The sequence below is a fragment of the Spodoptera frugiperda genome, chromosome 1, assembly GCF_023101765.2.
Source record: "Spodoptera frugiperda isolate SF20-4 chromosome 1, AGI-APGP_CSIRO_Sfru_2.0, whole genome shotgun sequence".
NCBI lineage: Eukaryota > Metazoa > Arthropoda > Insecta > Lepidoptera > Noctuidae > Spodoptera > Spodoptera frugiperda.
Window position 1 is genome coordinate 8,144,217 of NC_064212.1, and position 23,494 is coordinate 8,167,710.

Genomic DNA, 23,494 nt, shown 5'->3' on the forward strand with positions numbered 1-23,494 from the left:
TAAGTTATTAACAAAGTTACACAACAAGTTTTCATGTTCGTAAATTACCGAGAACTTATCTCTGAGCAATTAAAAAAGCCATTTAATAATTATTGAATACAAACAAAAAGTTATGACGTGCAAGTTCAATTAGTGTGTGCGGTGTGGGAGGCTTCGCGGGGCGACGGCGGCCGCCATCTAGCGGGCGTCAGCGCCGCCCACCGCCGCCTCGCGCGCCTCCAACCTCCTCGCGGCCACATGTCGCTTATGAATATGAGGCGTTATGATTATGAAAATATGCCCCGCCCCGAATATGGAATATGGAGGAGGGGGGCCCGTGTAGCGCGTGCGAATGGGCGAAGTTTGATTTATGAGCCGGGCGCGGCCCCGCCTCCCTGTCATAACCGTATACCTGGTGCGCGCGCGCGCTGCCGCCCGCCGCCCGCCGCCGCCTCGCGCTCAGTCCCGCTTCAGATGGCGAGTGGTGCGCCCGGTCACACGCCGCGTCCGCTCCGCACCGAGTACTTCGTCCGAGCCGAGTAGCGGCGCCGCGAGTGCCCACAGTGCCAGCGAGCAGTGCCCCGCCTGCGCCTGCCATGCGCGCGCTCTGAGCTGCAGCGCCAGCGCTCACCATGCCGCGCGTCAAGCCCTCCTGCGTCCGCCGCGTCTCCATCGGTACTTAACCCTCCACTCCGACATCTCACCACATCACACACGCCGTCTGTGCCACATCTCACTCTGCCGGTTGTGACCCTCCCGAGGAATTATTGTGTTTTTGTCGATACGTTACTGTTGAATCCACGATTTGATATTCGTACCGATAAAATGATTCAGTTAGCGACGATAAAATTTGGCATACACCAGAAAGTGAGCACTAAAATCCGTCACCAACGGGGTGAGTAAACAGTGCAGTGAATTACACTTTACAGTAATGTTGTAGTTAGTTGAAGGAACCACTGTAGGGAGGTATGTAGCGCTTATATTTTTATTAAACTCCAAGTCTCGGTAAAACTTAAAAGCTTACAAGTGTTAAAGTTACATTTTATAAAAGTGCATCAAAAAATCCGGTTGTAAAGAAAATTTTATAAAATAATCTAAGTTGTAAATTGTGAAAACTTTAATTTAATTGAAAGCTTTAGCTGGAAATTATTACAATTTGCTCCCAGAAAGCTGTAGAAAAAGTTGTTAATTAGTGGAAAATATTTATCAGACCGGAACAGTTGACATTTTCCAGGAAGAGAAAGATGTAAAAATAAAATAGTTTGCGAGCTGTGTACGTGTAGCTACGTACAGCTACAGTGTAGCGAACTTGGCTATCGCAGTGGTGCGCGCTAAATATCTTAAATGGTCCAATTAAAAAACGGTTACGAGCAACCAATAGGTCGAATTTCAAAATGTTTATTACCACGGGTATAAATAGAAAGCTTATTGTGGCTTAGCATTTGTTCGTAGGCTATTCTGTTGCATTCAAACTATTAGCCACAGTGTCCGGCTTTATAGCCACAACTATTAATAATCCGGACAGATATCATTGAAGCGATATTTATAATTTAATTTATGATGTCATTTTTAGTGTTTCTTTACAAAATACTTTAGTTATGTTTATTGAAGGACCATTTTATGGGGCTCTACCGTGGTGTTTACTTATGTTTTATGACAGTTATGGATGTTTTACTAAGAGACTGGAGTTTAATAATTTAATAGATAGTTATTCGGTGATACACGTATAAATGAAAGTGCTATATTGTATAAATAATATTTAAAACAAATAGAACGCATGAATCACTCGTTGCGACGGCCCATGCAGGTCATATATCAGGACCCTTTCTATTGTTTACACAAAACACAGATTTATTAAATAATAAAATAGCATTGTTTTATTAATCAGCCATATTTTAAACATTATTATATGTATAAAATATTTCGTCTAATAAAAATCTGACGCAGATGGACACAAACAGTTATATATATTAGCTTATCATATACAGAAATATTCATAATTATAATAACGGCCATCTGTATATACTTATTAGGAAAAGATCTCTAAAATATGTGCCGTTTTATGGACAAAATTTAATTTCCTTTTAATGGGTATTCTGAATGTATCAAGGCTTTATTTTAAGATTGCGTAGGAGAGAGTTTTGGCTAGTCGAAACATCGGTAGTAAAACTTTATTTAAATCAGTCTAGATCATAATTTAGCTCATTTATGATAAACACACAAACTCGCTTACGCAGCTAACCGAACAGATGAAAAAAAATATATAATTTGTGTATCATAAACGTCGTATATTAGTCTAATATAGACACAACATATATTTGCATGTCTAATTCAAACTTTATAGCACATTATCGTGACGCCCCGCGGCGCTGCCCGTATATTAAATAATTTCACAGTTCATCATTCACTTTACCGCGATAATCTTAATATAACAACCTTGTAAATACTATTTATAGATCACCGTATAGTTTATAACTTATTTATAATACCAAACGTAGCATAGGGTCAATATAGCGATCATTTGAAATTTTTATGAGGTCTATTGATAATCAATTTATTCTAGTAGCGTTATCTTCAAAATAATATCACGTTCCTAGGGACGTGAATACACATGTAAATATTGCCAACGTAGGCCACGACTGAATTCTAATTCATTTTCTCAAACGCATTTCTTTTAACCGTGAGAAATTTATTATTTAACCGTTTTCTTAATTTTCCCCCTTTCTCCTCCCAACTTCCGGTGTGACTTCCTGATTTTACGAAATCTTTAATGGAGCCTTTGATTCTGCGGTTCAATTTAAAAGGTTTAACATTAATAATATAGATAACGATTATTTTTATTTAATGGCTACATTCATAATAAATAAAAAACAGTATCTAAACTTGTTCCATTTCAAACATAGGTACATTTGCTAAGAAATTGCACAATCATTTTCATTTGCTTGAAATTAATGAATTAATTCTATATTTGGATACTGTGCAAAGCAAACAGAGTCTTTTATATATTTTTTATCTTCCGAGGGTGTTTGAATGTCGGTCCTCACATTCCTTGCTTCCCCATTTTCATTCCTCGAATAGAACGCTTTTCATTTATCATTGCTTCTAATTTTTCTTGGCTCTGATTAGCATGAAATTAAATGGACTCTAAATGAAATGTCTGCAAGCTCCAAATTAGCAATATTTCGCTTTAACATCTATTTAATACGTAATATTAGTAGTTAATCGGCCATAACTGATTAAAAACAAATGTCTTCATAGAACAGAATGACACGTTGTCAGAGTTTATTGTAGCGGGCGGCAGTCCCCCGGTCGGTTATCTCAGTGCTGGTTTTACGATTGCTCTATAAAATATTTATTATACACATTCTATCTGCTAACGATTGAAATAACCAATTCATATTCTTATGAAATACTTATATTCTCTATTTGTTTGATCGGCTAATAAATTAAAAAACAAAACTCGTTAAATATCTAAGCCGGTTCTAATTCGGACTAAAATGAAAGATCACTATGCATAACGCCGTTCATTTACCTTGAATGATGAATAATAATTACTGTTGATGTATAAATTATAGACTTTCTGTCACTTGATTAATTAGCATCGACATATTTTAATGGCGATTGTAATAACATTAATGGCACCTATCTACTGGTCCATAAACGTTTAGGATGGGTGTAGAGCTGCGGCCAGAAGTGTTGTTGGTTGGATTGCTCTCAAAATAATTGTAAACATATTTGTTGGACATGAAAAGGGACGTTGATAGATAAGTTTGCTTTGTCACCGGCTCGGACAATGTCGGCCAATGAAAGCCAACGGCGTACCAAAGCCTTTTCGGATTTGTGCGTAGCGCGGCGGCACTTACAGTAAACGATAACACATTGCCGCAAAAAAATAAATAAATAAACAGTTTTTTTGGATGGAATTTCGCTTTAATGACGGAATGAATAGAAATGCAAAACATTTCTTCGTTATCAAAACTTACAACTTATATTCATAGGTATAGAAGTAATTTCCGTATTTAGAAATTTAGTTCAATAGGTACCTATCTATTTCTCTAAGGGAAAAAAACTATGGTTCAGTTTTCAGGTGAAAATATTATTTACTGAAATATCTACTATTGTGGTAGGTTGTAGCATGCATGTTGATGTTGCTTTCTTATTATTATTTTCTATTTAAAGATTTGGATAACTATTTTTAGATGGAGATTTCAATAGCTTTTTCAAAGCAGAGTTCGGCGAGTCCTAACCATAGAATTTAATTATCTTGAAAATTAATAATAAGGCAAGAATATCATGTTTAGGTAAGACTTACACCCGTACTCAGAGTCATTTAATAGTTACTTAACCCAGTCCTTAGCCATTGTTTTCGGAACAAAATTGTTACTAGGAATAGTGAAGTAATCATTAAATGTCTCTAAGTACGGCTGTTTAAGTAACAATCTTTCAACTATCTACAATATTTCAACCGTAGTATCTAATGTAAAATACCTGAAAAACGCTTTTGGTTAACTTGCGACATAAAAAAAAAACTGCATCAACTGAGCAACTCAATATAATTGATAACTGTGCCATCTTTTGAGCAACAGAGGAAGTATCATAAAGGATTTAACCGTAGATATTGGACAATTGTCGGCGTACACAAGATTTGTATGACAAAGATGAGAGAGCGGCGGCGCGCGTCGCAAGCCTTTGCAAGGTGCCGTTCTAACTAAACCGCACTGTCAAATACTACAAATAGCACAAATAGATACCACTAATCCTTCTCCTTCCAAACAAGTATTAAATACACCGGCATCTCGCTACAAATGAGTTATTTAAGCCCCCGCAACATTATCCCGGATTATATCATGTTTTGTCCCAATGCTCACTTATCCGGCAGCTTTTCAAAACATCACAAAAAATCCGCATTATGAACGAATATTGAAAAGTACACTTTATAACGCCCGACAACCAGGTAGTGTCTATAAAAAACTATATATTTATTTAAAATGGTGAAAGTTTTTGGTGATAAGCGTATTTGTGCACCAAATATGTATGTTTGTTTGGAAATCTTTAATTTAATAATAATTTTGGTAGGGCCGGTAAGTGGTAGGGCTGGTTAAGTTTACTTTGGAATTCCGATAAATTAATATAAGTACCTATATAGGTACTTAATTTTTATTGGTTTGTCTTGTAATTGCGTATTGACTGCACCTGTGTGCGTAGATGTTTGTTTAATGAAAATCTTGAACTGGATTTTGCTTCCGTACCTACAAAGAAGGTTCTACTGACCGCTTCTTGGTCGTTTACGATTTTAGAAGAAGACAGAACGATTGTTGAAGCTGTATGGTCGATTTCAATTCTTAATCAGAAATAGATTACCTATTTTTTTTTTAATTTAAGTTTAAAAGAATAATAAATAAGGACTAAGACAAGACGGAGTCTCATATCGGGTTTGATTCTTGGGATAAGACACATTGAATTAGTCATGAAAATATAACTAACTTTTGTTATGACGGAAGTTTATCTAATATTTCAAATCGATATATCTTCGAAAGTATTTGTTTCCGTAAGAAAATAAAAAATACATACGTGTCCTAATATTTTAAAACAATCTACAAGACGGACATTAAAATACAAATTAGTCATGTACGGTATTGATGAAAACATCTTCGTCCATAGAATCATCCTTGACCCGGCTCTGTAAAATGATGTTACTACAAATAGGTACTACAGAGGAATCTGTTTGTTGACTCGCCAGTTTAACTCTCAAGGGTCACTAGAACTCGAATTCTTTAAATACAGCGGATTTAAAGGTATTTTATTTAAACTAAATCGCTTTGAAACTCACTCAGTCAATTTTGAAAACTTTCTCGAATATTGTTTATTTGAATTTTGACTTAGAGTTTTAAATTATTATGTATAAATTTATAATATTCAAACATTATTCCATTATAATTAATTTATCAATTTCTTTTTTTTACTATTTACGTATAAGGGAAATAATTTATTATTCTTTTAAATATTTAACTGGCAGGTCTAAACTAACTAAATTAATGCGTTAATTATAAATTAATTAACAAAAATTATAAACTATTTTTTTTGAAATGACAGTAAATATTTAACTGGTAGGTTTAAACAATTAATGCGTTAATTATAAATTAATTAACAAAAATTATATACTATTTTTTTTAACTTAAATTATTTATTTTATTTAGGAATAACTAAAACTTATTTTATTTAACTTACTTTAGTTACTTATTCATGCACAAACATAAGTAGGTAGGTACCTACTTAGGCGAACTTAATGTCTTAGGCATTCTCTCCCAGTTTTCCTTAGGATTAATTAGATTTAGAATTGGGAAAATAGTACCTATCCAATTTCCATCTCTACTTATGAATATTTTATTTTCTACACTAATATATAAAGCTGAAGAGTTTATTTGTTTGTTTGAACGCGCTAATCTCTGGAACTACTGGTTCGAATTGAATAATTCTTTTTGCGTTGAGTACTCCATTATTCGAGGAAGGCTATATAACATCAAGCTGAGCACAGCGGGTGAAACTGCGTGGAAGTAGCTAGTATTTTATAAAACAAAATTGTTTTAAATACTTCTTCTCTATGCCATTTATAACGTGATAGTTTCATAAGCTCTACTTGTTTTTATCTTGGCACCATTTTCATAATATAATTAAAAGATATCAAGGAGCGTTCCGTTTACTCCACAATATATCCGTGAGGTTCTTCCAAAATCGAATAATAAAGAGAAAATAAAATAATAAAGATTAATAAGTGTTCAAGCAATAATAAATGGCTAGAATAGCCGTATCACAACTCATTATAATTATGTACGTAATATAATTATGTATGAAACTTAAATTTAAATGATTAAGTGTAACTTACCTGGGTCTGCCGTTAATCGCGTAGTTCAAATTTTATTATTATACTATTGTATAAAACTGAGAAGAGAAGAGTTTGTTTGAACGCGCTAATCTCCGTAACTACTGGACCGCTTTGCAAAAAAACTGTTTACATCACGCTACGGTCAAAAGGAGCCGAGCAGAGCGAGTGAAACTACGTGGAAATAATTAAATTATACTAGTTAGGTACTAGTCAAATTATATTATTTAAAATCCCATATACATACAATACAATAAAACCTAAACGCATAATAAAAAAGTATTGATTAAATTCACATATAATTGAAAAACTAATTAAAACTACTTTTTATTTCTCTTTTTAATTCAGTTACAGGCATAAATTACCTACTTTCATCGAAATACTAGTGTTAGGAACTAAAATCATTTATAAACCTATTCTATTGTATTCAATGCTACTTACATACTTATTAATATATAAACAGCTATGTTATTTAGAATATATTAACGGAACAACTGTAAATGTATGGAAGTCTCTAGTTTTGATTCCGGGTTCAAAGTTTCTACTGAAAAATAGAGGAACTGATCCCGTTACGGATTTCTATATTCAATTCAGTGTTTTAGCCAAAATATGGATTATGGCGGGGTATGAACATTAAAAATCTATTTAGTCCGTCAGTCATATAAGCTAACAATTCTTAGATACAAACAAATCAAAATTTAGGCATTTCTACGTACAAAATGTACCAAGAAGTGACGTCACGCGATATTTCAAATCAATATATCGTTAAAAGTATTTGTTTCCGTAAGAAAATAAAAAATACGTGTCTAATGTTTTAAAATAATCTACAAGACGGACATTACCTACAATAGAAATTAGTCATCTAAGCTATTATATGGTACTTAAAAACAAATTAAATGTTTAACTGAGAAATGTTAAAGGATAAATTGTTTACTAACACACCGGTCACTTTTGTCCCTCACAGCGCTTCAAGTGTTAAAGCGCACAGGTACCTACTTAGGACCGAACTTCAGACGTTTTTTCAAATATAAAATCATTCAATGCCTTCTCCCGCCTTGGGTGAGGCGAGCCGAAACCACCGAAACCACCGTTTGGGACTTTCCTCTCGAGGGAGGAGTATCATACTCTTACTGACTAAAATCTTCCCCTTAATACTTTGGTCTTCAGCCCTGATTTCCTCATGATATTGTGTGTCTAAATAATCTTACAAAGCTAACTCATGAATGAGAAGTCTCGTGTCTTAAGCTTACGGGCTACAACGACGTTCGACGACGATGACTTATCTAAATATATCTTCACGGCTATGTACCTATGTAGGTATTTCAAGAATAGATAAAACATAAATTGCCTACTTCACAAAAATCAATATCAAAAACTTTTCTAAAGTTCAAAACTAATAGAGACAAGACCAAACCTTTTTGCTCACAGTCCTGAGTCACACGAATTCTTTTTGGTCCACTCCAGACCTATTGTTGTTTCCGAGAAAAAAATAGCTTGTTATAAAAGAATGTCACCATCAACGCAGCTATATTGACAATAAAAAAAATAGAAGGTTAATTAATTTCATCTTTGTTCTGTTAGCTAGTGACGGGATATTAGTACATTCTTTGAAATAATTAATTCGTTCATAAATAGTAACATTTCCATGTCTGTGTATTTCATTTCACAATGGATATCGACTAGTATATAGCGATGTTAATAAAGAAACTAAATGAATCATGCATATTATAATACATACCTGTAATTAAAACTTTTAATAACGTTATTTGTATCCATGTAACTACGAAATTGAATTTAAATTCCAACGGAATACTTTGTTAATTAACTGTACGCATATTCCCGTAGCGAAACTTCGCTATAAAAGTTTGGCGTCGATGCGAATGTTCTATCGCGATATTTTTAGCTTTCCACCCTTCTCGTGTCTATTGTCACAAAGTTGCTACTAAACAACGGTTTCGGGCGCGGTAACATGTTACTACTAGCGACATCTGTTGCTGAGTAGCCGGCAACTAAAATGTATTCGTAAATGTTTGGTGCTCGGTAGATGAATTACTTAATAATTGTTTATTGTTAGATATTTATGAATTATGAAATGTATTGACTTATTTTAATAGGTTTGTGATTTTGATTTATAATTATTGTGTAGGCTTAGCTTATTACAGAGGAACTTTTGGCACACTGGGTACATTAGTAATTCAGGAGTGCCTCTGCCTACGATCTATCCTTACGATATTACATACCTGTATTATGTTACGTTAAATACAACTTTTATTGCAGTGTTTATAAACAAACTACCCTAAAACAAAGTATTGCCTATTCAATATACAAAAAAAGAAATCAAAGCCATAAAATATTTTCCGTATAAAATGACAATACCCATATCACGTCATTTTGTTTGGAAAGAAAATAATCCACTTCTTCCGCGCCGTAACATGACTATCCCGAATTTTATATTCTCGTGGGAATTCAGTAAAATCTTGTGACAGCAGTTTTCTACCTCGAAAAGGGACGTGCACATCAAACAAAACCACCGTTTGGGACTTTCCCCCTTGATACTGTATCATTCATCTTTTCCTTTTATATTTATAAAATAAGTTATGTCACTATGAATGTGAAAGCACTTTAACGTGTTTAGGGATCGGAGAATATACTTATAAAATCATTTTAGGTGTTGATAAAACGGGAAATGTTTATACGAATGACTGTATAGTGTATAGGCCTACTTGTAGATGCTTGCTCACATTGTTTGCGGTTAGAAATGGGTCATTTAAATAGTCGGTGTCTTACATTTAACTCTTATGTTACATTGGCACATCATAGCCCTTTTTTAAATTAAATTGTGTAGGTACACTTACCAATACACTGTTCATAACACTCATCATCACATCAAATCCTTGATTAACTTCTTGAATTCAACATTAACAAATTCTTGTTTTGTTCTAGGTGACAGTTCGGGATCGTGTTCCGAAGAAGAAATTAACCATGTATCTGATGAAGCGAGAGACCGGCCCGAAGCACACATGTGTCCTCGCTGCCAGGAACAGTTCGAGAACCTGCACGAGTTCCTGTACCACAAGCGACTGTGCGATGAGAAAGCGTTGCAAATGGGCGAGGAAAGAATGCACTCCGATCCGGAGGAAATGGTCGTTTCAGGCGACGAAGAAATGGATGGTCCTAACAAACGATTAGAACAAGTCCGACGGCATCGACAAGATGCGGAAAACAATAACAGCCTCGAAGATGGCGAGGCAGAAGTGCCTGAAGCCGACGTGCCACCGGTCGGGCTGCCCTTCCCGGTGGCCGGCCATGTCACGCTCGAAGCCTTGCAGAATACTAAAGTGGCCGTAGCACAATTCGCTGCGACTACAATGGCGAACAATGCCGACAATGAAGCGGCGTTACATGAACTAGCCGTGCTACAAAGTACGTTATTTACACTACAGCATCAACAAGTGTTTCAACTACAATTAATACGCCAATTACAAAACCAGCTGTCATTAACGCGACGGAAAGATGATCAGCTCCCGAGCCCGCCGCCGAGTGAACCAGAGCCAGTGCCGGTGCCTCCCGCTCGATCGCCGTCACCGCCTCGTCCGCCACGGGAGCCAACTCCTGTCGCACCCCCTCCTCCTACTAGTCAAAGTTTACCGTCAACCCATTCGCATCTTACACCTAAGACGGAACCTATATCCGTTCCTAAACTTCCAACCTCATCTCCACCGATGATGTCCCATCCACCGTATAGCTCCATTTCCTCGTCGTTAGCATCTTCGATAATCACAAACAACGACCCACCACCGTCTCTCAACGAACCCAATACGCTTGAAATGCTACAAAAGAGAGCACAAGAAGTGCTAGACAATGCATCACAAGGCCTACTAGCCAATAATCTTGCCGATGAACTTGCGTTCCGTAAATCGGGAAAAATGTCACCCTACGACGGAAAGTCTGGAGGAAGAAATGAACCGTTTTTCAAGCATCGCTGCCGTTATTGTGGAAAAGTGTTTGGAAGCGACTCTGCGCTGCAGATCCACATTCGATCGCACACAGGTGAAAGACCTTTTAAATGTAATGTATGTGGATCACGATTTACAACCAAAGGAAATCTTAAAGTACATTTCCAAAGACACACAGCAAAGTTTCCGCATGTCAAGATGAATCCCAATCCAGTACCAGAACATTTGGATAAATATCATCCCCCACTGTTAGCGCAGCTGTCGCCGGGACCAATTCCTGGCATGCCACCACATCCACTTCAATTCCCTCCGGGTGCGCCAGCTCCTTTTCCGCCAAGCTTGCCGTTGTACAGACCCCCACACCACGACTTATTACCGCCTCGTCCACTCGGAGACAAACCTCTACCGCCTCATCCACTATTTGCAATGCGAGAGGAACAGGACGCTCCGGCTGATCTCAGTAAACCATCCGCGCCGAGTCCTTCTCAATCAGCACCAGAGGTTAAGTCTGAGCCACAAGACGATGAATGTCATCGAGAATCCAGTTTTGAAGATGTTGACCGTGTATCTCCTAAGCGAGAACCTGACGAAAATGATGCCACGCAAGATCCAGAGCAAGACAGATACCCTTCAACTTCACCCTACGACGACTGCAGCATGGATTCCAAATATAGCAATGAAGAACAAATCGGCAGAGAGAGTCCTCATGTGAAGCCCGATCCAGATCAACCGGAAAATCTCTCAAGTAAGAATTCACCGATATCTGGGCCAATTTCAATAGCAACAGGACTGCGTACTTTTCCTTCGTTTCCTCTATTCCCACAGTCTCCACCCAGCAGTATGTCCTCTGGTAGTTTAACTCCTTTTCCGAACTCTGTTCAAAACGTCGTTGATGTAGATCTGGCACGTGATCCAATGTTTTATAATTCACTTTTGCCCCGACCGGGCAGTAATGATAACTCATGGGAAAGTTTGATAGAAATAACTAAGACATCTGAAACATCAAAACTTCAGCAGTTAGTCGACAATATTGACAATAAAGTGTCCGATCCCAACGAATGTATTGTATGCCACCGAGTTCTCTCTTGCAAAAGTGCTTTACAAATGCACTATCGTACTCATACCGGCGAGAGACCTTTCCGATGTAAATTGTGTGGCCGCTCTTTTACGACTAAAGGTAATTTGAAAACTCATATGGGCGTCCATCGCATTAAACCTCCAGTTCAAATGTTGCATCAATGTCCAGTTTGCCATAAGAAATTTTCGGATCCTACCATATTACACCAACATATACGACTTCACACGGGCGAACGCGCTCATATTCCTTACGACCAAATGAGAAGTATCGATATTGAAGGTTTTCCATCACTGAGTAACGGGTCAGACGTCAGCGACTATCAAACTCAGCGCCCCTTCCCGCGCCCAATGTTCCCCACTCCGACCACTCCCGGCGACCGACGGGCGGACTCCCGCGGGACCGACGATGAGAGCGGCCGGGACGACCGCGAGCCCGCAATTCGGGAGTTCGACGACGACTTAGATATGAAGGATCGTCGAACTTCGCCGCTCTCCGTCTGCGCCTCGGCGTCCGAAAGCGAAATAAAAACCATCACCACAACGGCTTCCCTCCCATCGGCGACAGGTTCGGAGAGCGGGCGGAGCGCGCGGGCCTCGCCACCATCGCCCACCATGTCGACGCTGTCGACGCCGCCGCGGCTGCCGCTGCACTCGCCGCTGCCATCGCCGCCCACACCTATCGCCGCGCTCGGCGCGCTCGGAGGATCGCCCTTCAGCCCGCTCGGACTCGCGTTCCCTCCCGCAGGTATGCGATAGCGGGATCTTATATTTTCGTCCGCCCCGGTCGCCCGCATTTCCATTTCCTTGTTTTGATCCTCGCCCACCACTAATAAATAAATCACCGGGCGCTCGAATACACGTCAAAGTCTACGACCAAAGCTAAAAGTGGAAGAAGTTTCAGTAATAGATAACAAAACAGTGTAATCGTGCGTTCCGACTGTTGTACAATTAGTGACAACTGACAACGAAACCGCATTGAACGATGGGTTTATTTGTGTACAGTGCGCGGCAACACGACCTGTAACCTCTGCTACAAGACGTTCGCCTGCAACTCCGCTCTGGAGATACATTACCGGAGCCACACCAAGGAGCGACCGTTTAAATGCACCGTCTGCGACCGCGGCTTCTCCACAAAGGTTTGTGTCTTCAAACACTTGTTATACCCAACACTTACTCCTTTGAAATTTATATCTCCACAATTCAACCAATTGAATAAGCTCAGGTACCAACAGTACATTATAATTCGAACCTACTCGCCGACTGACGTATCTATAACAATGCCGCGATATGACTACCATGTAGATAATAGTCACATACAAACTCGTAGCTCAGATCGAGTGACTTTGGCTGCTGGCCAGTTCATACTTTATTGTTACACAAATAGCGAGGCGTACATGTTTACGACATTTCCACTAATTTTCACTACATCTAAAGAAATTCATTGATAATAAAATCTTTTAAATATAAAATACTAACTCCGCTCCTTAATTCTATCTACGTACAAGTAGGTTAACAATTTCTTTAATTTTCCGCTTCCGGACAGCGTTAAGATTAAACATCTTAATTCCTTTCCTAGATGCTAAATGACACTTAAATACCTAATTTAAATGAAATGCATATTTCACTTGAACCGTCTAAAATAAGCGACTGACTTTACATTCTACAAGAGAGTCAAGTTTTCAATTACATAATGTTCTGAAATATTATCTATTTTTTTAATAATTAAAAGAGCGATTAGGAGTGTTTACCATATTAAAATGCATTCAATGACCTCTATTAACATACAAGTGGTAGGAAGTCATAAGTGATGTATTGGTCTGGCAGAGCACATATAGTTCGTGTTTGATAAATAACTCGATGCAAGCGGGGCATCGTATTCCAAGTTGAAGGCGAGACATCGACAAGCGACGTAGTGCGCGACTAACTTCATGCGCCGGTTTCATTTCATCCAAGTTTCAGTGCATTAATTTTGCAGGCAGTAATTACAAGTCGCTAGTCGGCGCCTCTAGTTCGCATTAGTTTTAGCTGTTGTCTTCCTCCGTCGCCTCGCATCCGAGCTGTTGCCGGCTCGCCGAGTAATTGACGACTAACTGCGCAAACTTGTAGGCTCGTTTGTTCCGATTTAATCAAAACTATGTACTGCCTTATTGATCGCGTTCCAACTTTTATGAATGGCTTATAATTAAAACGAGTACTTTTGTTATTGATGGCACAGACAGTGAGTTAATGCGTCTCATATCTGCACAAAATGCAACCACTTGTTAGCCGTGTGCCGGTCACATTTAACATCGTTTCCATCTACAGATAATAATTAAACTTTGTTTATTATCCAACTCGTTGCCTTATAGATAATCGCAAATTGAACTGTACGTCATGTCATTAATTTATTACTTCGCGATAAAAGTTATTTTGCATATCATACGGGCACCAAGTACATTAATCGATGTAAAACGTGTGTTAGTGTACCTGCCCACATATTTCCCGGAGTAACGTGCCTTTTCCTGTACGTTGTCTTTTCTTTTTATAGTTAAACCACAGTTAACATCTCAATTAGTAAGTTGAAGCTTAAGAGGGGCTCAAGTAACCGACTTTTGTATAAGACGCACGGACCGCAAGATGCACGCAAACCGCAAAGGATTCTGAATAGGCTTCCGTTAAAATGCACATGTCTAGAAAATAAACTCACCTCACACGTCTTGTATTTACGCTTGTAAAAAATACTCTAAAGTTTGATAAGCATCAATATCAATCCAAATACTTTCTTAATGTGTGTTGCTGAATATCAAAGACATGTGCCGTATATGAACCAGTTTCAAACGTTGATAGGACGGGGACGGGGTAAAATGCAATATACTTAACACAATCATTCGAATGTATGATTATTAATGACACTTCGTTATCTCCATCACCGCTAATTCGCTACTTAAATACCGGCCATTACCAAATAATATGCAAACGGTTCACGGTTCAGCTCATTTTATTATTCCCACCATATTAATATCACCTTATCATTATAAAAGATTATTGCAACTGCATCATTGCACTTAACTAATCTGAATGTTCGCACTTAAAACTTACTAATGAACATCGGAGAAAAAAACTGCCTTATAGATAATTATGAAACTTATTACACAAACAACGAAATAATGTGAAACATTTATTAGCAGGTAGATACGAACAAAATGAATTAATTCAATATTTTAGATAATAAATAAAGGCTGTTAAAAGCATTTTTATGATGATACAAGTTTTATACTCGGTTCAGCCAATATTTCAAGCGAGTAGTGTAAAGCTGCGCTTGCGACGCTCCATCGCGTCGCGCCACAAAAATGATAAGTCATAAAAACAACGTCACGGAAAACGATCGGAATATTAATTCATGTCGTAAAATATTTATTGCTTATAAATCCTTGAGCCTTTACCTACGCTTCTCGTCATAAAAAGATTATTTATGCTTGACAAAGTAACATTTTTCGTATGTTACCGAAAGTGACCAAGGGTCTTATCAATAAAATATAGGTTATTTACGATGGCGCCGGGGTTAAAAGTTTCAAACATTACAAAGGCACCTTGCATACCTTCGTTGGCTTAATTAAGTTCTTCAAATATATGTAGCAGTGCTTGTCTACGTAAGTATCTATGATTTACGTGACTAGTGACACACAAGCCCAGATGACTTATAATGAATTTCTATTAAACATACATGATGCACGAATGACATTTTCATACAAGATGATACATTTTATTTCACTTGTTACTTTTCCTGAACATTCTCGAACATATCTACGAGGTTATGAATCGAAATTTCTCCTTCTGACGTCTATTTTGACATTATTTTTCTAGCTAACTTTTGAAACGTGATAAAGTATAGATGCCATACTAGTTAATATACAATATTAATACATCTTGTTAAGTTTTTGCTCCAAAAAACAGATTTCCAAATATTTTAATTAATATTAATTTGCGATTATAAATCTAAAATGATAAAATCGCCGCTACGATTTAATTATGTGAGTATATCGTCAGATATTCTGATATGGCTTTTGTAATTGTCAATTTTCCGAATAAATGATTGGTTAAGTATGACATTGTTGGTCATTAAATACCTAACAATCGCCATTGGTCACAATCTGAGTGATGTTACTCCCAATGACCACTCCTAACTGTGACTCATAATACCATGTAGCCGATGACAAGTTGACGGGTTGACATTAAGTATTAGCGTGCAATACAATAAATTATCATTATACTTAATTGACAATTTAGCCAAACTAGATTTGTATTGAGTTACGTTTTGATTAGAATTTCTCATGAACGATTGTCGGCAACGAGACGTCATTTGATTTAATCAACCCTAGATTATACATAACTACGTAGGTACTTGTAACTATAAAATTGCTAAATGAAATTCTGTTAAGTATTCCCAACCTATTGATGCAAATCGAAAACTTTGCTATCGGTATTTCCTTTCCATCTAGGAGGTACTAGGTGCCTAACACTGAAGTTAAAAACAAACTTTAAGAAGTAAAGACGGATGAGCACAATCTTTCTTGAAATTCTGAAATATATACCAATAATAGTCACATTCCTGTATTTTATATCTTCCATAAATATTGGGAGGCTGTCACCAAATTCCTTAAAATTTCCTCCATTGGTAATCAATGAGAAAATCCGATGCCATTTCGAACGCATATCTTTCAATTACATAAAAAAATGCTTTAAAAATTAAAATATTCACGCATCTGTAGTTGTCATCATGCTACCGACGGCACCGAGGGCCGCAACTACAACGTCTACTTAACATTTATTTATACTTTAAAAGAAAATTAGGGCCTAAATCGAATTTTTAATCATTAGAATGCTTAGGAATGTACGAGTAAGATGCGATAAAATGTAAGTGTATCAGTTGGTATGCTATACGATTGGACTGTTAGGAACTGGTTAATGTGATGGTAGTGAGAGACAAGCCAGCAACCTGTCACGGCCTACGCATAGTTGCAAACGCCGTATAGTTGCTGCGGGGTTCTGTACGCGAAGGACCGACGCAGTTGTCCGTACACCGCGTTAAACAACAGACATTACCTATGCTAACAATTTTAAACACGCGTTCCAACCGGTAAAAATTAGCAAATACGTTTCGGTTCGGTTCAGCTACAACCGCCAGCCTACCCTTTTAACAAAACACGACGTAAATATAGCCCCTAAATTGGCTAACGTGGAAAAACGAGGTGCTTGCACTTCTATTCTAAAACGATATATCCCAAATCTGACGGGACCTTGACCGACTTTTTACGTTTAGTCCTCATATCGACCGTAGTCGAGTTATTCTGGGGGTGCACTCAATGACCGCTCCGAATCCAGGGGGCGAAGCTTTTTATTATAAATACGGCACGATAATAAAAAACGTGTCAATCATCCGAACAATGCCCAGGAAACCAGGCCTTGAACGAATATAGAGTCGACAGGACTCATTTTAGATATTAAAGACCCCTTTTCGCGTCCAACCGAGTTCGGAATTAAAAATAACTTTTATGAAAAAGAAAATGGCTAAATATTCATGAAAACAGAGGACAAAATTAAAATTTCGTATAATTTACACGTTCAGTTTTCTATTAAAACCAGTGTGCACATCTCATTGTCCCGGGTTAGTGATTTTAAAGATGGCGGCACTAGGCGGTAACCGCTAGTGGCTGAACCAACTGCTTACAATCACATTTAAAATTACAATAAGTGTCGGGGACACTGCACCGACGAAAGTTCACGCGCCAAACTATTTATCGATTATTCCAATCTCCTTGTACTTACACGTAGACATTAGGCATATGTACCTACTACTACGATCGTCCACAGTTTATTGACTCGATTAACGTCCCAACAATAACTATTGCTTCTGGATTATAAATAAAAACAACCATATTTCATACCCTGTTGTATTTATGCGTATAAAACTGAATTTATAACCGATACCCACTGTAAACTTCAAGTTTTTAACAATTTAAAGTTATGCCCTATAAATCGGGCAATTGGAATGCCGCCATAGATTGTTTAAAAGCTGTAAATCCTGTAGATTGAAAATTAAACAGCTATAAATTAATAAACATAATAGAAATTATTATTTTAATGTATATAATTGATTATTATACGGTTCCAAAGTTGGTAGGCAGATAATTAGGTCTTAACTTAGTGTATAGACACGATCTATTGCCTGATACAAGCAACCCGTAGCGATTATATGTCCTGGGAGTTAGATCAGCAATTAAATAAATCCATATTCCCAAGTTTGTTCGAGAGGCTTAATAAATTCAGTAGCAATTTAGCGATTTATAACTTGTAAGCTAATGTAGGTACAGGCAAAGTTATTAACCGCGGTGCTACAGAAATATGACCCAGATGCGAAGAATGCGTAGTCATATATAACATAGTTACTGAATTTACGCCGACTAGAACCATATTTAATTGAAACTCGAAGTAGTACAATACTATCATACTTATACGTAACGGTTTACTAAAATCGGTATATAAACTTATTTTAAAATTCACATTTGTGCTAAAAGATACCAATTTGAAGAACATTCTTAATAATAAAATTTTATAAAAGCGATATGTTTTTCAAAATATCTTGTTTTTTTTCTAAAAATTTTCGGTAGTTCTTAAATACATACGATTTAGTTATGTATCTATGTTATATAATGGATAGACGATGGATACCAACAATAATTATATACATGACACGATAAATTTGCAAATCAATAAAATTAACCTTTATTGAAAGCATTTAAAAAATTAGCCGTCATTTCGTAGGTACCTACACTCTTTTTAACAATGTAAATGTTACCTACTACATACACAATATGTACATACACACATACATACATACATACATACCTAAATAGATATAGCCTGACTATTTGAAACTAATCGGCGACTATCTACATACCTACTTAACTAAAACATGGCTTTAGTAAATAAAACAATGTAGGTATGTATATGGTTACTTTACATGTCATCAATATTAATAAAAAATACAGTTTAAAAGCATAAAAAATGACACGTGGATATAAAAGAAAACGTCACCAAATACATAATATATTTATTAGGTATTTATCTAACTTAAATGTCGAATGTAAAACGTCGCGGCATAAAAAGTTAAAATATAAAAATATCATCGGTGAATAATAATTAGCTGCTTAAATAATATTTAATAGACTTAGTGGTCTCATAATTTAATACAAATCACCACCTTTTGTACCATGAGCGACAATCTTAATTAATTTATGTTATTTATTTCGTTATTAAACAAATAACACCGTTTGTATTTATTACTTAAACCATTTTACTGTGACATTGATTTAATTATTTGTCAAAAGTTCACGCTACTTAATTGAATTTCAAGATTAAATGTAAATCGCTACCGAATTAGTTAAAATTGTTATGACGGACAGTTCAATTCTTATACTAGGTTATAATAATATGTAACCTCGTAAATACATTAAATAATAAACTACTTACAATTTATTGTTTATTAATACGTAGTTAACATTCCCAAATCTATTATTTATTTGTCCGGGTATCGTATTTCGTTGGTTTTAATTGTATTTATACATCGTACGATAGGGTCACGAAATATCAATACATAATAACGCAACGTCATGTCATAATATTTTATATATTAGGTATTCTACCTACACACATGATGTATTTCTTTTTTCATATTTTTTTCATACTTTTACATAATAATATAGTTAGTGTAGTATAGTTCCTTTTAGTAGTTAGAATTATGACTGTTGGTATCTTTGTGTTGTCGTGTTATACCTACACTTTTTTCATGATTTTCTTTTTGAATGCAACCGTTTATTTTTGAAAATGTCTGACAAGTTTTCCCCCCCTATATGTTGTAAAAGAAAATTGTGAAAAGCAAGTGGTGTGTACCTTACCTACTAGCATATAACAGTGTGTATTTGTCCCACGGTGCTGAGTGCGTGTGGTGCGTGTGTAACGCCTGTGTATTTGTGGTTCCAGAGCAGTGGCGGCGGTTGCCGGTGCGGTAGGCGCGCGCGCGCACCCCGCCCCCCGCACGCCACTGCTTTGGACCTGTGGAACGCCTTCGTTTACCCGGTATGCGAGAGTGACGCCTGGCCGAGGAGCGACCAAATATCACGAGCGTTTCTTGTCTACCACCCCACAGATCTGCACGATCCTTTTTTTTTTTCTTTTTAATTCAATTCAAATGACCCCCTTTAATCACCTTCAAACGCTCCTGATACACAGTCCGTTCTTTTGTTCAGTTCTCATAATTTTAAGACCTGTAAAAGCCGCGTACCTGCTTACTGTCCCGTTTTTATGACGCATTTGACATTGAATTTATATAAGTAAACTTAATTTACAACAGATTTAAATAAATAAAAAATATATACCTAATTAACAATTACGCAACGCTTGATTGAGTATCATTAATCGATTTAATATTTTTTTGTTCGGCTTTTGGCTAATAATGTAATTAAACACTTAGTTCACGCTTACGTTAAGATATAATAAGTTGAGAGTTTGATGTAAATTACAATGATGAATGTTTATTTCGTCCACAGGGCAACATGAAGCAGCACATGCTAACGCACAAGATCCGTGACGTGCCTCCTGGCTTCGACAAGAGCTCCAGTGGAGCTGATGACACCAGAGACGGGAGCCCCGACCGTCGGTCGTCGCCTGATAAGCTCGACCTAAAACGCTCGCCTCCTGCGCACCCGCCGCCACAAATGACGCATCCCCCACCTATTGATATGCCGCCAATGCCCAAACGGCCTAGTGGTAAGTCAACGAAACATAGTAACTTACATTTCAATAATTTTAATATAATATTTATATCAAATCTCATCATCCAATCTCCTCCCCAGTACCTAGCGGACCGACGCACCCCCCACCGCCCACATCGTCCAAGCACCTGTGCGGAGTTTGCCGCAAGAACTTCTCCTCGTCGTCTGCGCTGCAGATCCACATGCGCACGCACACCGGCGACAAACCATTCCGATGTGCCGTGTGCCAGAAGGCCTTCACCACGAAGGGTAACCTCAAGGTAAACAGCAATTACCTGATAAACCGGTTTATCTTTTGAGAAGCCTTATTAAGGACTTAGCCTGGAGTTATGTGTGCCATTACTACCCTAACAGCCATTAGTTTCAACTTATCGTACTTGTCTATCGTATCGTGGCTAGAGATGGGCATTTTTTCGGATAAATACTCGATATTTTTAAAGTAAATAAATATGCATTCTCTAATCGTATATATTTTCATAAATAGATAGTTTAGATTTCGTGTCTAATGGTTTCATTTTCTCTCAGGTGCACATGGGCACCCACATGTGGAGTGGCGGCGCGTCCCGGCGCGGCCGGCGCATGTCCCTGGAGCTACCGCCGCGGCCCCTGCACGAGCCGCACGACCTGCTCAGACGCCCAGACCTCTTCTACCCGTACCTACCCGCGCCATTCCTTAACGGCATGCAGCAAAAGGTAATACAGATTAAATATTGAGAAATAATTCACTTTGAAAAGCAGTCGTTTTCCAATAAGTTCTATAACATATTTTTATTTGTCAACAGCTGAATGAAATATCAGTAATACAGCAGAGCGCGGGTCAGAATGGTGTAGCTGGGAAATTCCCCGGACTCCTTGGTTTTGGAGCATTCGGAGGCGCACGACCTGGTGCAGCATCACCCCTAGAACGGCCGCCGTCTCTGGAAGGCGGCGATGAGAGGCAGGCCGCCATGCGCGAGCTGGCCGAGCGTGGGCGCGAGCTGGCGGAGCGCAGCCGGCAGCTGCGCGAGGAGGAGTACCGCGGGGCGCCGGCGCACGGCTCGCACGCGGCGGGCGCGGCCGCGGGCTCCCCGCCGGCGCCGCACCACCCGCACCCGCTGGCGCCCCTGGCGCCCCCCGCGCGCACCGAGGGGCTGACCGTCTAGTGGCGCGGGAGCGGCGCCCCACTACATTCCACGAGTCCGGCCGGAGAGCTGCGGGGCAGCGCGGGCCCCGGCGACGTCGAGTCTCATTGTACAAAGAGTTAGTCTAGTGTGAGAGTGCGGACCGTTGGTCGCGGTTGCGACGAGGCGAGCTGTTGTAGCGTAATTATGTGCGAGGTGTAGCGCTATGTACCGTTGTTATTCCACGTGTTATTACGCCTAGTATTACTATAAGTAACTTATTATGCACGAGTACGGGCCTGGGGCAATCGGAGGCTCGTCGCGAGCTCCACGTTTATGTCATTACTCTGTGATAGTGCACATTTGGAGGCTGTGTCCGACGTACCGAGGGAGTTCGCCGGAACCGATGTCGTCGCATTGATACAGTCTGATGTGCTATGACATCATAAATTAAATATAAATTATCCCAAAAATTAAATAATTTTCATAAAACTATATCTTTTTAAATTAAATGTACATAATTTGTAAAATAGTACTGTAATGAATGAGTAGATATAAACTTGAATTTAATAAAATATTATATTATTATTATATTGTACAACTGGAGTGCAATATGCATGATTTTGTCTTTGCCACATTCCAAATAATTGATGTTACTAAGACAGCAGTTCTGTAACGACTCATAGTTTCCTTTGAAAACACAACAATGCCATATTTCCGTCAGTTAAATATAATAATAATTCAAATTAATGTATGGAGTAAGTCCATATGAACGTATACATAATATTGCATATTGTACCTATGAAAATACCGAAAAAATAATTCTTGAAATTCTATTACCTACGCATCTATTGTCTTAAGGTATTCAATATTGTATTACAATACACTTAATTGTAACAGAGGTTAATGACATATTCATATCATGTAAATTAAAAGTATTTGCATTTGAGGTCTATAGTTATAAGTATTTAGAGTCATAGCTATTATATTGCTTTAGAATACTTCAACATATCTTTGTAAAAATGTGAGCGACTGGTGTTTCGACGAGACGTTGACTAGTACTTTACGGTTACATACTATGTATTGGGTAGTATCGCCGGCACTGTACGCAGACTGACCACGACTATGTACACACATTTATATTACATTTCTTTCCAAATATGCATTTTCTCAATGCTTCTTAGACGCCGTAGTCCAGTTGCTAATAAATTTAATTATTTTTTAAACAATTATGTATGTATTTTATACTTTCGACACTAGTTATCTGTGTATAAATGTCCTACTAAATTATTTATAAATTATAAATCATGCATACACTCTTAGTATTAAATGAACGCTTGCGGGGCGATAGGCCTCGCGTGCCAGTTTAGTTGTCTAGAATAAATTCTCATAGCACCTACGAGCTAATTATTATATCAAGTTGCAAATAGAACTTAGAGCGTAGTATTAGTCATGAATATGAAGTGTCATGTCATGTCAGTATAAATAATCATTGTAAATTATTAAATGTTTATGTAAATGTCCAAAAAGTATTCAAATTATTTAAAAAATCAATTATTATACTAATAATTATTTTCTTTTTTGTTTCTCCTTCAATACCCTCACCTTCCCTTTTACGTTTTTACTGATTTATAATTATCAATCAACTCAGTAAGAGATGAGACAACTCTTGCCTCGAACCAAAGTACACCA

At 37.7% G+C, this 23,494-nt stretch overlaps 1 protein-coding gene across 6 annotated transcripts; it reads left to right on the top strand.

The window, feature by feature from the left end:
* The first annotated feature begins 400 nt into the window (after window positions 1-400).
* LOC118273182 (homeotic protein spalt-major) lies at window positions 401-23,378 on the top strand. Of its 6 annotated transcripts, XM_035590010.2 has the most exons (9): window positions 675-874; window positions 9,803-11,560; window positions 12,458-12,637; window positions 12,895-13,028; window positions 19,912-20,007; window positions 20,478-20,697; window positions 20,784-20,962; window positions 21,228-21,395; window positions 21,485-23,378. In XM_035590010.2, exons 1-9 carry the CDS (start codon window positions 805-807, stop codon window positions 21,842-21,844), a joined length of 3,165 nt encoding a protein of 1,054 aa, XP_035445903.1. In that variant the 5' UTR covers window positions 675-804; the 3' UTR covers window positions 21,845-23,378. The 6 variants fall into 6 exon arrangements, with proteins under 6 accessions (XP_035445902.2, XP_035445901.2, XP_050552802.1 ...); XM_035590009.2 differs by lacking the exon at window positions 675-874 and adding an exon at window positions 401-654 and having other exon boundaries at window positions 9,803-12,637; XM_035590008.2 differs by having other exon boundaries at window positions 671-874; window positions 9,803-12,637.
* Window positions 23,379-23,494: the final 116 nt, after the last annotated feature.

What these genes read in the sequence shown, in the direction of transcription:
- LOC118273182 (XM_035590008.2), top strand. Translation starts at nt 805, where the DNA reads ATGATTCAGTTAGCGACGATAAAATTTGGCATACACCAGAAAGTGAGC. An exon ending in AATGCCCAAACGGCCTAGTG is followed by an intron (nt 20,698 to 20,783) that starts GTAAGTCAACGA and finishes TCTCCTCCCCAG; the next exon opens with TACCTAGCGGACCGACGCAC. An exon ending in CCACGAAGGGTAACCTCAAG is followed by an intron (nt 20,963 to 21,227) that starts GTAAACAGCAAT and finishes ATTTTCTCTCAG; the next exon opens with GTGCACATGGGCACCCACAT.